Source organism: Notolabrus celidotus, chromosome 14 (genome assembly GCF_009762535.1).
Source record: "Notolabrus celidotus isolate fNotCel1 chromosome 14, fNotCel1.pri, whole genome shotgun sequence".
In the NCBI taxonomy this organism is placed as follows: Eukaryota; Metazoa; Chordata; class Actinopteri; order Labriformes; family Labridae; genus Notolabrus; species Notolabrus celidotus.
In genome coordinates, this window is record NC_048285.1 from 17,821,996 (window position 1) to 17,835,113 (window position 13,118).

The following is a 13,118-nucleotide window of genomic DNA, read 5'->3' on the forward strand; positions in this document are numbered from 1 at the left end:
CCTCTCATCCATTTTTCCTCGAACAGATGAAAAAGGACATTTTTCTGTCTTTCATTTTTGCAGCAGAGCTAAACCTTAGTCCTCACAAGCTTTGATATCTCCAGGAGCCACACAAAATTTCTCTTTGACTGAATAAGATATGTGTTTTTACATAGATTTTGACATAATCTGTAGTGCTGGTACTAGATGTGAGGTGGGCTTCTTCATGGCAAGAGGTCTTCTTCAGCTCTGATCATTTTTATTAAGTCTGGAATTAATGTTTTCGGATATTTCTTATGTTTCTGTTATTTTTCCCCCTTCACTTTACATACATCTCTCAACATAACTTCTGTTTTTTCCATATTGGTGAGCATTCATGCACATGCACTCTGCTCCCATGTTTACTTTCTTTGCCCCCTGCTTGACCAACTGGCCTTACAACAACTGAATGTCACCTTCCATCTCTTTCCCTCTATCCATCCCTGCCACACCTTTTTATTTTCAGCCTAAGATTCCCTTCTACCACCTATCATCCTGTCTTATCTGTGGAGTCTGTTCTTGGTGACAGACAGTGCAGACAGGTAAACTGGGTTTGGTCTGGCAGTCATAAACGTGATGGCACAACGGGCTGCCAGGTGATGGCAGCCACCTAAGGGGGTTCTGTGTTCTTACACCTCTATTAACCTTCATGAGATGTCCATTCCCCGTCACACCCCAGCCTTCTCTCCTTCCTGCTCATCCATATCTTTACCACCTGCTGTTCCCCTGTCTGCTGTTCCCTAGGCGAAAAGAGACTTTTATATCCCTTGAGTTAAAAAGTCCAATAATAAATACTTTTATTTTCCTCGTTTTGGAGCCCAGAGCATTCAAATATGCCTCTGATTTCTGTCTAACTTATCTGTCAGCTTTATTGTCCTTTTCCATTTCCCGTTTTCAATCAGTCTCATGCTTTTCCTGTCCATCTCTATAATTTTTGCCTCTTGGCATTTTATCCACTATTCAAACAACGCCCTAGGGATGGCTGCAGCCAGTGCAAAATGCATGGTTCAGAGCGTTGAAGCGTAGCTAAGCAGTGGGATTGAACAGCCTTCTCTTGTCAATCACTCTGAATAGTGGGAGTTAATGAAAAGTAAATGAGACGGATGGAATCCAATGTAAACATGATTGATTAACATATGCCCTTTTTACCTTGGTCATAATTCAATACATTCTGTGTTACTTCAAGTAAAACATGGAAAGTATTTATGACAGCTCTCATGTAGGTCAGCAGCCAATAATCGTTTTCTCCCTGCCTGTCTCTTTCCCTCCTATTTTTCCCTGCAGGAATTTTCTTTACTCCGACTGGACGATGTGGCAGACCAACGAGTCAATATAGTCGGTTTCTCAGTCTTCAACAAAACTCATCCCTTCTTCCAGGATTTTGTGCTAAGCCTCAACCGCTCCTGGCAAGAGAACTGTGACCATGCACCCTTCGCTGGCACCCCGGTAAGTCTACACAACATGCACAAACATAATCCTACAAACAGTGAGGTCCAAGGTGAGCAATGTGATCCCTCTTTTCACATTTCCAAGTCCAAATGGAGCTTTCCATGTCAATACTCTTCTCGTGTAGGTCTGTATCCCAAACTGACCAACTAAAACACTGAAAACCCATTAAAAATGCAGAGCTGACATTTATCCAGTTTGTTAGCAGAGTTTGGCACCCCCTTTTGCTCTATTTGCAATGGCCTCTACATCTCTAAACTTGCATTGGAGGAAATGCAAATTGATCAAGTGTTCTCAACTAAACTTGTAAAGCTTTTAACTTGTTTTTTATCTTAAGTTCAATGTTTGAAAACTCTGCTCAGTAAAAAAATGTAATGAGTGAATCAAAGGAGCCTCAAGTACAGAAGCTACAGCTCACACACAAATGACTGAGAGCTGTTGAAGGTTTGTATTTACAGTTCACAGAAAATTGGTCCCCATTCATCATAGTGCTATATTGTAGGCTGACACTCTTTAACTGACATTATGAGATAGAATTATCAGAGTTTCTTACATTAGATTCAACAATAAATGTTGTAAATGATCCACCGAGTGTCATCTTTCTATGTGACCTCTTGTAAAGAGCAGTTTATGGGTATTATCCCACTCTGTATTAATCTCTCTCAAGGATAAGCTCTCTCACTCATCTGTCTCAAGGTGCTAGCGATAAAAATGGCATCAACAGAGGAATAAGAGTAACCTCACCAGGTATAGATTGAGCACCTGCTTGTAGGGACCAGTAAAACAAACTTTACCATCATTTTTCCTGCAGATAAATACATGGAACACACGCGCACCATAAAAGAAAGTTGTTTTCCATGACTGTGTATATGAAATTATATTTTAACTTCACAGTGTAAGATAAAATGTGTCGATAAAATAGTTATCTCCCTCAAATTTATCAACTTGGCATGAACTTCTTCCAAGCGATTAAGTACATTTTGTATCACTTCATTAAAACATGCTGTATGTAATTAGAAATAATGGCTTAAACCAATAAAGACAACACATCTGGGTAGAAACCATTAGAAACCGTAAATTACGCAAGTCATTAAAGAAAAAAACCCTTCTCTGTTTGAAGTCACAACAAATAAAACACTCCTCACTCTTGGCAGGGAAACAGGTTAAGAATAGTTTGAACAACAGGGAATAAAAAGAGTTGTGTTCTGTGCACAGCAAGTCACTAAGATGCTTCTGAGCCTGCAGCAATTAGGACTGGTGACTTATTAGCTAATACGAAATGAGAATAAAGGCTGATGAAGGTGATTAACTCCTTTAAATATGCACACAGATAATATGCTGTCTTTTCTTTTACAGTCGTTAGGTCTGGAGGAAAAATGCATTCAATTGACCTCTTTAGATATTAAGGCTCATTTGGAAAAAATCAGACAGCTGCAAGTTAGGAGTGTAAAAAGAGAAGATTTCACATGAAACAATATAATGTGGAAAAGCTGGAGAACATGTGACTTTACGTGCTTGCTACATAAGTCTCTAAATAGATTACATCTGCAAATAGACCTTGAAACAACAACATTTCTTTTGAACTTTTAAAGAGTGTGAGGTCTTTCATAGTAACTTTTCCACTCTTGATGCAGTGATGCTGATAATATTTGTGTATTAAATGACTCTCACAAACAGTAGAGACAAATAGCAGAAGTTTCAACAACTTGGTCATGGTTCATACAAGTGTATTGTTTCTAACACAAAGATCTGAACCTGTGTGAGTCTTATAATATAGAAACAGCCCTCTCAAAATCACCAACGACCTCCACTCATTTGATAACAGCTCCCTCAGCATCCTCCTCCTCCTGGACATTAGTGCAGCTTTCAACACCCTCAATCACTCCATCCTCCTCACCCGCCATTAATCTTCCCTCGGTATCACTGGCACCGCCCTCTCCTGGTTCAAATCCTACCTCTCTAACCGCCACCAGTTTATCAGCATCAACAACCTCAAGTCACGCACAGCCTCCCTCTCTCATGGTGTCCCCCAGGGTTCGGTGCTTGGTCCCCTCCTCTTCATCATCTACATGCTCCCCCTTGGTCACATCATACGCCGCCATGGCCTCCATTTCCACTGTTATGCCGACGACATCCAGCTTTACATTTCAACCACATCCATCACCGCTGCTTCCCACCACACCACCCTCACAAACTGCCTCACTGAAATAAACTCCTGGATGCAAACAAACTTTCTCAAACTCAATTGTAATAAATCCGAAATTCTTATCATAGGCCCAAAATCCCTCACTTCCACCTGCCCAGACTTCTCACTCACTATTGATAAATCCACTGTTTCAGCATCCACCCACATCCGTAACCTTGGTATCATTTTTGATCAGTCACTTAACTTTCAACAACACATTAACAATATTTGAAAGAACGCTTTCTGCCACCTCAAAAACATCGCCCGTCTCCGCCCCTCCCTTTCCTTCACTGCAGCTGAAACTCTCATCCACGCCTTCATCACCTCAAGACTCGATTATTGCAATAGCATACTCTACGGTTCACCCAACACCCTCCTCAACAAATTACAATACATACAAAACTCAGCTGCACATCTCCTCACTCACTCCCGCTCCAGAGACCACATCACCCCAGTCCTCCAGAACCTCCATTGGCTTCCCATCCCCTCAAGAATACAGTACAAGATCCTCCTCATCACCTAAAAAGCCCTCCACAATCTAGCTCCCTCCTACCTCACCGACCTTCTGCAGCCATATAATCCGTCCCGCAACCTCCGCTCCACCAACGCCAACCTCCTCACCCCTCTCACCAAACCCAAGCACCGAACCTGGGGGGACAGGGCCTTCTCTGTCGCTGCCCCCACCTTTGTAACTCTCTCCCCCGACACCTCAGATTCTCTCCCTCACTCACCAAATTCAAATCCAGACTCAAAACCCACCTATTTACAAAGGCTTTTAAACTATAACTGATTGATTTTTTGTTTTGTTTTGTTTTATTTTATTGTTTCTTGTTTTGTTTTATTTTGCTGACTTGCTTTCCTTTGCTTTTCTATTGTATAATTTTATTTTCCTGTAAAGCGCTTGGAGAATCTTTTAAAGCGCTTTTATAAATAAAATGTATTATTATTATTATTATTAATAATATATAAGTCTTATGCAGTTCTTATGCAGCTATTTTTTTGAATGAATTAATATTTATTAATGTAACCCTTCATACTTAAAAATGACAGAAAGCAATGAAAGAGAAAGCTAAGAAGACGGACTTCAAACAAAGATATGTAAAGGACATGGCAGTATCAGTTCCATGTTTTAAATATAATCTGCTATAAGGGCAATGTAACCAGAGTCGCTGTTGAAGCATCTTACCATCTACTTTTAAAGAATACTCAACAATGTGACTTTATCTGTTTTTCCACCAATATGTTTTCCCGTGAGTGAAACCTAAAGAGCATCAACTTGTACTTGTAATCCCTTCACAGACTGTTACTCTACACCATATTGCTCTCAATGAGCAATCCACCAATTAAGGTTTCCAATTAAAGTCTGTAATACATTACAGTCTTACAGTTTAATAGTAATAATAATACATTTTATTTAAAGGTGCCTTTCTCGGCACTCAAGGACACCGCACAGATATATATATATATATATACATACACGAATTTACATTAAAGGAAACAAAATCAAAGTCAAAATGAAAACAATATAAACTAACAAAGTGGTAAGAAAAAGAATAGAAACAAAAATGACAGTGCAATTGGAGTCAGACGGAGTAGGCGGTTTTGAACAGATATGTTTAAGGGACTTTAGTGGTTCTCTTTGCTCTCCAAAATATGCTATCATCACAATATCTCTCAGTCCTCCATAAAATGTATCCACCAAAAATCAGGGTCATTTCTGTATACAGATGTACAACAGAGCGCTCCACTCTCTCCTCCTTCTATAGTTTCCAATGCAGGGCATCATGAATTTTAATCAAATGTACATAGCAGGGTGCAGAGTTAGACACAATGAGTCAGTCTGTAGTGAAGGATGAGAGGGAAAGCTTCCTTTCTCACTGTTTTCTGGCCCTCCCGGAGAGAGGTGGGCAGTAATTGGAATGGTCAGGGTATGCCAGCTTCATTGGGTTTTAGAGAAGGAAGGACAGGGTCTCTCTGAGAGACTGAAAGAGGGAGAGATAGAGTGAGTGGGATGGATTCAATGCTGTCAGCAGATCAGGGTCTCTCTAATGATCTAATGGAATAATCTCTCTGCCACGCCAGGGATAAGTTAACCCCTTACTGACAACTAACCACTGACATGTTACATTTGCAGTTTGTGTGTGTGCATTTGTGCGGATGTGCGTGTGTGTGTACGTGCAGATGCATAATATTTTCACCGTCTTCCCTCCCTCTCCTTGTGCAGCTCTCCTCAGCTCTGCTCTTTGATGCGGTATATTCAGTGGTGGCAGCCGTCCAGGAGTTGAACCGTAGCCAGAATGTTGGTGCCACTCAGCTCTCGTGCAAGACCGCCAAGATCTGGGAGCACGGCACCAGCCTCATGAACTACCTGAGGATGGTAAGATTGCCCATGCAGGACAGGATGCAAATAGACAACAGGACTTTAAAATGCTTTAAAATAAGTAATTTGATGTTTTAGGATAAGTCCTATCTTAGTTGCTCTCTTGAAGTGGATTGATACTGTCATGTCTGGACTTTGCAAAAAAAAAAAAAAGCTGCTACCAGCAGTCATTTAGCATAGCTTAGCATTGAGAATCTGTGATCATGTTGCAAATTATGTGCTTTAAGTGAAAACGTCTAGGCTGTTGAACAAAATCAATAAAGACTTGTTTATCTGAAATTAAGTAATAATTTGTTCTGTGAATCCCTTGTTGTTCCAAATAAGAGAGGAACACAATAAATTATTACTTTGAGTTAAGAAATAAATCTCAGTTCTCCAGCACCTGAGATATCTCACTATGAGCCAAGCAGTATTACATTATTCCAGTCTTGACAGGCAGACATGATGTTTGTTCTCCAGAGGAGGGACTTCAGCTGCTTGTTGAAGTGACTTAAAAGGTGTGTTAGAAAGCACATCACATAAGACAAAGCTCATGGGGCAGGCAAGTTTCTTAGCACTGGCCAAAGGCGTTTTGTTCTTTTCATAAACTGGCAGATGAAAGGATGCTGACCTGCTGTTTTCTTGAATAAATTCAAGAAGCAGTAAGTAGCTAAAATGGTGGCTAGCTGTAACAGCTACCGTTTGGTGTCAACCCTTCTACCAGCAACTCAGTTGGCTATGCAGTGCTAGGGTGGTGTTTTGGGAACAGTGGGGTTAGCTCACTCTACAAACAGCTTGGGTATTTGCCTCTTAGACAAACCTGCCCTCTTGGACGTTCGGAGTAAGGAGAGGTTGAAGACAGAAGAGAGGACATTATATTAAGGTTTTTTTTGTAGCAGGAGAGACTACCTCCTCTGTAGAGGTGACAACTGGTCTGCCTGCCAATTAAGACTGAGGCAATGTGATATTGCCTCTGGGGGTGCATGAGCTATAAGTCCCATAGTAGGATACTGAAACAAACATTGAAAGAGAATTTAAAATGTATCAGTATGATAGATAATAAGTTCCTGCCATCATCCTTCATAAATGAAAACCATTTAGGTCTTCACACCTATCAAAATGTATCGCCATAGTATTTCCAAAGTATCTGGTGTCTACAGGTTCCCAGTTGTTGATATTTTACTGGTTGTCTGTCGGTTTCCTGTCTCTCTTGCAGCAACAAGAACTACAAGAAAAAACATTAATAAGAAAATGGCAGCCAAGCTTTGTTACTTTGTGTAGTCCGTGCTTTCATCTTCTTTAAAGAAACATCACCTATCCACTATATTATACTGTTAGACAAAAGAAAGCGGAGATAAATATGAGCTGTCAGGGAATAAAATATTTTATCCTATTAGGAAAAATGGTTGTAAGTGATGTGCTTTCAAACTACTTAAATCTGTCATCTGCTCAATATCACTGTTTGTCTTTTCTCTCAGAGAAAGGAGGTATGATTAATGACTCTTCTACTTTTATGTAAATTGAAGACATAACAGCCTCATTCTTGCGTTTTTATTCTAAATTTCAAAAGGCTCACACAGAGCCTGGTGCTGATGCGGCTGCAGTCGTATTGATGATGAGTGCAGCTGAGAGGAAAGAAGCTAGCTTTTCCTGGTGAGGCTTTTCAACTTGTTGCTTTCTCTTTGTTGGACAGGTAGAATTGGAGGGTCTAACAGGCCACATTGAATTCAACAGCAAAGGCCAGCGGTCTAACTACGCCCTAAGGATCATGCAGAACAGCAAGGAAGGCCTAAGGCAGGTAAAGTAACGCCCAGTCTTACACATGTGATCAAGTTATTGATCATATCCACATCAGCACCGGCTATAGGGTAAAGTTCATGGGAGTTGCTTTTAAAGGATTTATGTGTGAATAGAGATGTATTTCTGAAGTGACTCACACCTCCATTTTCATTGGCCGTAATGCATTTGTTACTGCTGAGCACAAAGCTTTGAGTACAGTCCTGATCTCAGCAGGGCTCTCTTGCTGTCAATTGTTACAGCCGCTGTCTTTATGGCAGAGATGTAATTCGAGATGGATCTTGCAGCAGGGAGCCGTGATAACATTTGCTCTGCTGACATTTTTTGTGTGGAAACAATCCTCATTACTCACTGGCTGAAGTGTCAAGGTTCCAGAGGACAAATATGAGGACATATTCTTACATTTTTATATTCACTTGTCTTGTTTATACAATGATGCAATAATGCATCATCAGGGATTCGTGGGTGCTGTTGATTAACACCAGTCACTCTCAGACATTGCCTCAGTGGATGATGCGATGTCAGGCTTTCCTACAAGCACTTTTGTTCTGCTATTTTGTGTAGTGAGAGTACTCTGCATTCAACACCAGACATTCCAGTCTCCTTCCTCATCCACCCTGCTTAATTTCTAAAACCGGTCTCTCCTGACATTTCGTTGCCAAACTTCGTCACCAGGAACCAGGGAATTCGAATTATTCAATTTGTTCAAGATTGAAGAAATTTACCAAGCTTACAAAGACTGATGGCAGACTGTAATTAATTACAAGTGGTGAGAGGCTTTGGGCAGCTTCGGGTAATGAATGAGGTAATAAATGGATGGCAGAAGAACTGGTGCTATTTTGCTATGTACTGTGTTTATTTCCCACTTTGGGAACCAATGATCAGAAGTTTAGCAAAACGAGACGAGAAAATTTCTTCACATCCGAAGCTGGCTGAGGAGAATGTATTTGGGCAAATTGATTGCCTAATACTTTCCCATCCATCAACAGCTTCTCCAAATGCTCCACTGGAGCTGAGGCGTCACTGGCAGTAAAACTTTGAGCTCGATTACCTGGGTAAAAAATACATGTGTTAGATATGAGTAATGGATGGGGATGAAAAAGGTATCAAAGATAAACAAAGGCTCAAAAGTAAAGCAGAAGCTTTGAATAGCTGAGTAATAGAGGTGTGGAACAGGCTGACTGTGTGTTTTTGTGGAGAAAAAAAGATGGGAAAACCAACATTTTAGATTTTTTTTTTGAGATAACACTTCTATACCGATCACAAAGAAGTTGAAATGTTCATTTTTGCTCATTGATGTGTCCTGACAAATATAGGGTACTAGATGCATTTTTTTCTGTAGAACAGAGATGAAACTGAGTGTATTGTTCAAAAAATGTCTGATCCAAATTCACAAACCGAAGCTAATTAGCTGATATACAGTATATAGATGAGTTAAATAGTCAAGATTATATCTGCAATATCTTCTGCAAGCCCTGCTTAAAGTAGCAGCAAGAACTATCCAGTCAAACTATGAAACCGTACATGATATTGTCTGACATTATGAAACTCTTGGTGTTCTTAGCAGTGACAGTTTACCTCACAACAAGTTTTTCAAAAGGAAATGGGTCATGTTTCTGAAAAGACAGCTGTTTGGAGGCTCGAGCAAAAGTTGAGCTTTAGTTCAGCTTTGAGCTTTGAACAAAAAACATCAAGAGCGTGATGGCTGCAGAAACAGTGAGGGTGTACAGACATATGGATCAAATATAAACACATTCTGACTGATAACTAGTATGGATGCAATGACCTACTTCATGCATGCTTAATTTTTATGCAATGACATCAAACATGCAGACTGTAAATCTCATACATGTTAATCAAGTTAAAGACAAATCCCTGCTTTCATATTTTATAAAAGGCAGGGGATGACTAAAAACCTCTTCATTTATGGTGACCATAGCCTTTCTTGTAACATCAGTGCACATGAAACGTATTCAAAATAAAAATCAAAGCACTGATGTGTTTAGTACCAGATATAAATGTACACCAACATCTACTCATTCAAAGAGAACATTTCATGGGCTCCCTACAAGAATTGAGCATAGCATAGGCCACAAAGTCAAGCTTGGTCCACAGAACATCAGCTTCTCTTCACGCTTGCCCCTATTGGCTGACAGCTCAGCTGATTGCATCTACATATCCAATTGGAAAATAGACACAATTGCGTTCTATATCTAAGTGCTTTGCTGCTGCTCTCCCTGCCTTGGCTTTTCATGTATGCACATGAAAGTGAGGGGAGGTGTGCTCTCCCCACCTCAGGCTTTGGCATTCCATGCAGGTATGTTGAAGGGCAGGGATCTGGCAGAGCCATGCCACCAAATCTAACTTTATGCATGTGAATAATACATTCTTTTGACGAGAATGGTCTTGACTGAAACATGTTTGTGTGTGTGTGTGTGTGTGTGTATGTGTGTGTATGTGTGTGTGTGTGTGTGTGTGTGTGTGTGTGTGTGTGTGTGTGTGTGTGTGTGTGTGTTTGGGGGGGGGTTAAAAAAGTAATGCTTTGCTTATAGAGTACAAAACTCTAGACAATGTTTTAACTTGACTGACAACTAAATGTCAGAAACAATGTTTCCTTGGAGCTCTTACTAAAACTCCAAATAGAAGTGGGAGGTAATTGTAGATTCAGAACTATTTTGATGTCAGTTGAAAATGCCATGAACCAACTAAACACAGTCAATCAAACCACTGAGAATAAAGACCTGAAAACTGACTCAGAACCTTACTGCACTTATTTTGTTCACTCATAACTTAAGCCACTTTTGGAATATCTAGGCAATGTGCACTTTTCATCCATAATAAAAAAAAGCTGTTACCTGGCCAAAACATCAGCACAACCAGTGGCTCCAAACATTACTAAGGTTCTGTGGTTTCTTGAGGTGGTATAAAACATGTATGCTACTATCTCGTCCATCACATGAATCTGTGGTATGACTGCTGTTCTTACTCTGGTTGTTGCAGCCAGAGTGGAGGGAGAAAAATTAATTAAACTCTCAACCCCTGAGCTTTCAATACCACTTTTAGACACAAACGCATATTGAAACACAATGCAACAAACATCTCCTGCTTTGCTCTTTTGAACTACACTGCATTCAGTTTTCCTTTCTTCTTTTTTTCTCGTCCTTTCATTGTCTCTGCCTCCTCACGGCTTTCACAAAGCCTTTTCAATAAAGGGATTACTCCTGACTATCTGCTTACAACACCTTAAACTATGTTTTCTATAAATGCCAGGTCTAAATATTTCACTTTTCACCTTACAGGCCTGATGTTTGATGTGAAGCGATAACTATAATCCCTCAAGTTTATGCTTTTCATGGCGCTATACCTAACAATAAATGTTTGTTCCCCCTGGATATACCTGTTTCCCACTCCAACAGCTTTACTGTGCTTTTCTGTGCTCCCATGACTATTACGTTTTTCTGTCACCGATGCATTATATATGATGGTATTAATATATCCATCATCCAAAACACCCTCACCAGTGTGCTGCAGCAAATATTTTTATTTGTGCTTTATTATCAACCGCATTTTTGGTAGTTCTTGTTCCACAGTGATGGTAGAGATGGTGCGACAGTATCAAGATGAATGCCTGAGTGTCACAAAATCTGTTTTAAAACTTTTGACCCTTCAATCAGAATGTTATTCATGAAAGATGAGATTGAGATCCGGCCTGAATGTGAGAAAAATCTTACCGAAGCAATCTGTGAAAGGGTCAGACAGCCACCCATCTGCCTTTATTAACCTTGTCTGCATCTCCTCATGTCCTCTCTTTATGCTGGCACTGAGCCAGTCAACAGAAGGATAATGCTATCAGGTTTAATGCAATGATTTCAACCAGGAGTATTATAAAGCAGCCCTGCCAGGTATGGTAATGGAGAGGGAAGGTGTTAGACGTGGGGCGGGGTGAGGGTGTTGTTTGTGTTGCTGAGTTACACCTCCCACATGCTGTTTGGTTGGGGCTGCTGCAGACAAACAGACACTGGCGGTGCCAAGGCCTTGGCAGTGTTACGCACAGTGGCTCACTGCACACTCACACACCCACACCTATATGCATACTCTTAGCCAGATATTTGCAAATCAACAAAAGAGACATTGATATGACAGGTCTTTTGTTTAGCTCAAATTGAGTAGTAGCATCATAATCAACAACACCCACACTGTTTCTCAGCAGTCAGTGCAAATTAAAGAAGAAGGCTTAATTCAAGATGCAGCTGGAAAAACAGAAAACAATGTCTTGTATCAGCTTCAATTCAACTCTTAGTGGAGAGGAAAGACAAGAGGCATGTTGTATACAGCTGCCAACCTCCATTTTTCTATCTCTCTTCTTCTCTCATTTCTCAGTCGATAGCACCCACTGCTCCCTTATTTCCAGCCCTTTGTTTGCGCTACAGATCGCCTCACATGCGTATGCATCGCCTCCTCAGGGGTCCATCACTCTATAGCCAATCATGTTCACAAATTGAATTTCTCAAACAAGCGTTTCCAAACATTACAATATCGCCCTAGTGCTCAGTCTGCTTCATATTTAGGTTAATTTATCTACCCATCTATTGGATTGTATCTGTTTATCTACTTATCTGTTTGTTGGTCCGCCAGTACTCGGTTTAGTCACCATCACAGTTAGTTTTCTGCATGACTTCCTGTTTCCTTTTCAAATTCTGAGTAAGGAGCACCAGTCATTGGATGTACTTTGCAGCTATCAGCTCTGACTTCATTGTTAATCATCCCTCATGCTTATTAAGTTTAGAGAATGTGATTCATGCTTTGTCTTTACAAAAGAGCTCCACATTTGTCAGTGGGCAATCTCATGAAAAAAAGACCTATGTTACACCAAATCTCAATTGTAATTGTCTTTTTGTTTAAGATAATCTTTGGACTTTGTCGTGCCTTTATTCAGAGAATGGGAGAGTAGATACAGTAGTAAACCAGGAAGAGACAGTGAGGAGTGATTGATTTGAACCAAGGCTTTGAAGTCTACAGCCTCTGTACATTGGACACAGTTTGACCTCTGAGTTTAACAGCATCCAAAACTTTTAGGTGATTTATTGCAGAATTTGATGCATAAGGTGTTAACCTTTTCAAGCCCCAGAGCGTTTCTGTAATGTTGACAGACTGATTTCTGAAATGTTTTATTTAGGATTTTCATTTAGATCTCCAAACCAGGAAACCAGACTTCTTTTTATTTCTTAAATTGAAATGATTAATTGTTGAATAATTAAAAAGTGATATTGGACCAATTATGGTCTAATGTAAAATGTACGATAGTGAGAAATA

The 13,118-nt window shown here is 40.2% G+C and overlaps 1 protein-coding gene across 1 annotated transcript in view; it reads left to right on the forward strand.

Annotated features, from left to right (window-relative positions):
- grik4 (glutamate receptor, ionotropic, kainate 4) overlaps positions 1 to 13,118 on the forward strand; it is a 269,756-nt gene that overhangs the window by 211,919 nt on the left and 44,719 nt on the right. The window contains 3 exon segments of the mRNA XM_034701916.1: positions 1,303 to 1,464; positions 5,874 to 6,026; positions 7,702 to 7,806. Coding sequence (XP_034557807.1) covers positions 1,303 to 1,464; positions 5,874 to 6,026; positions 7,702 to 7,806 — 420 coding nt within the window.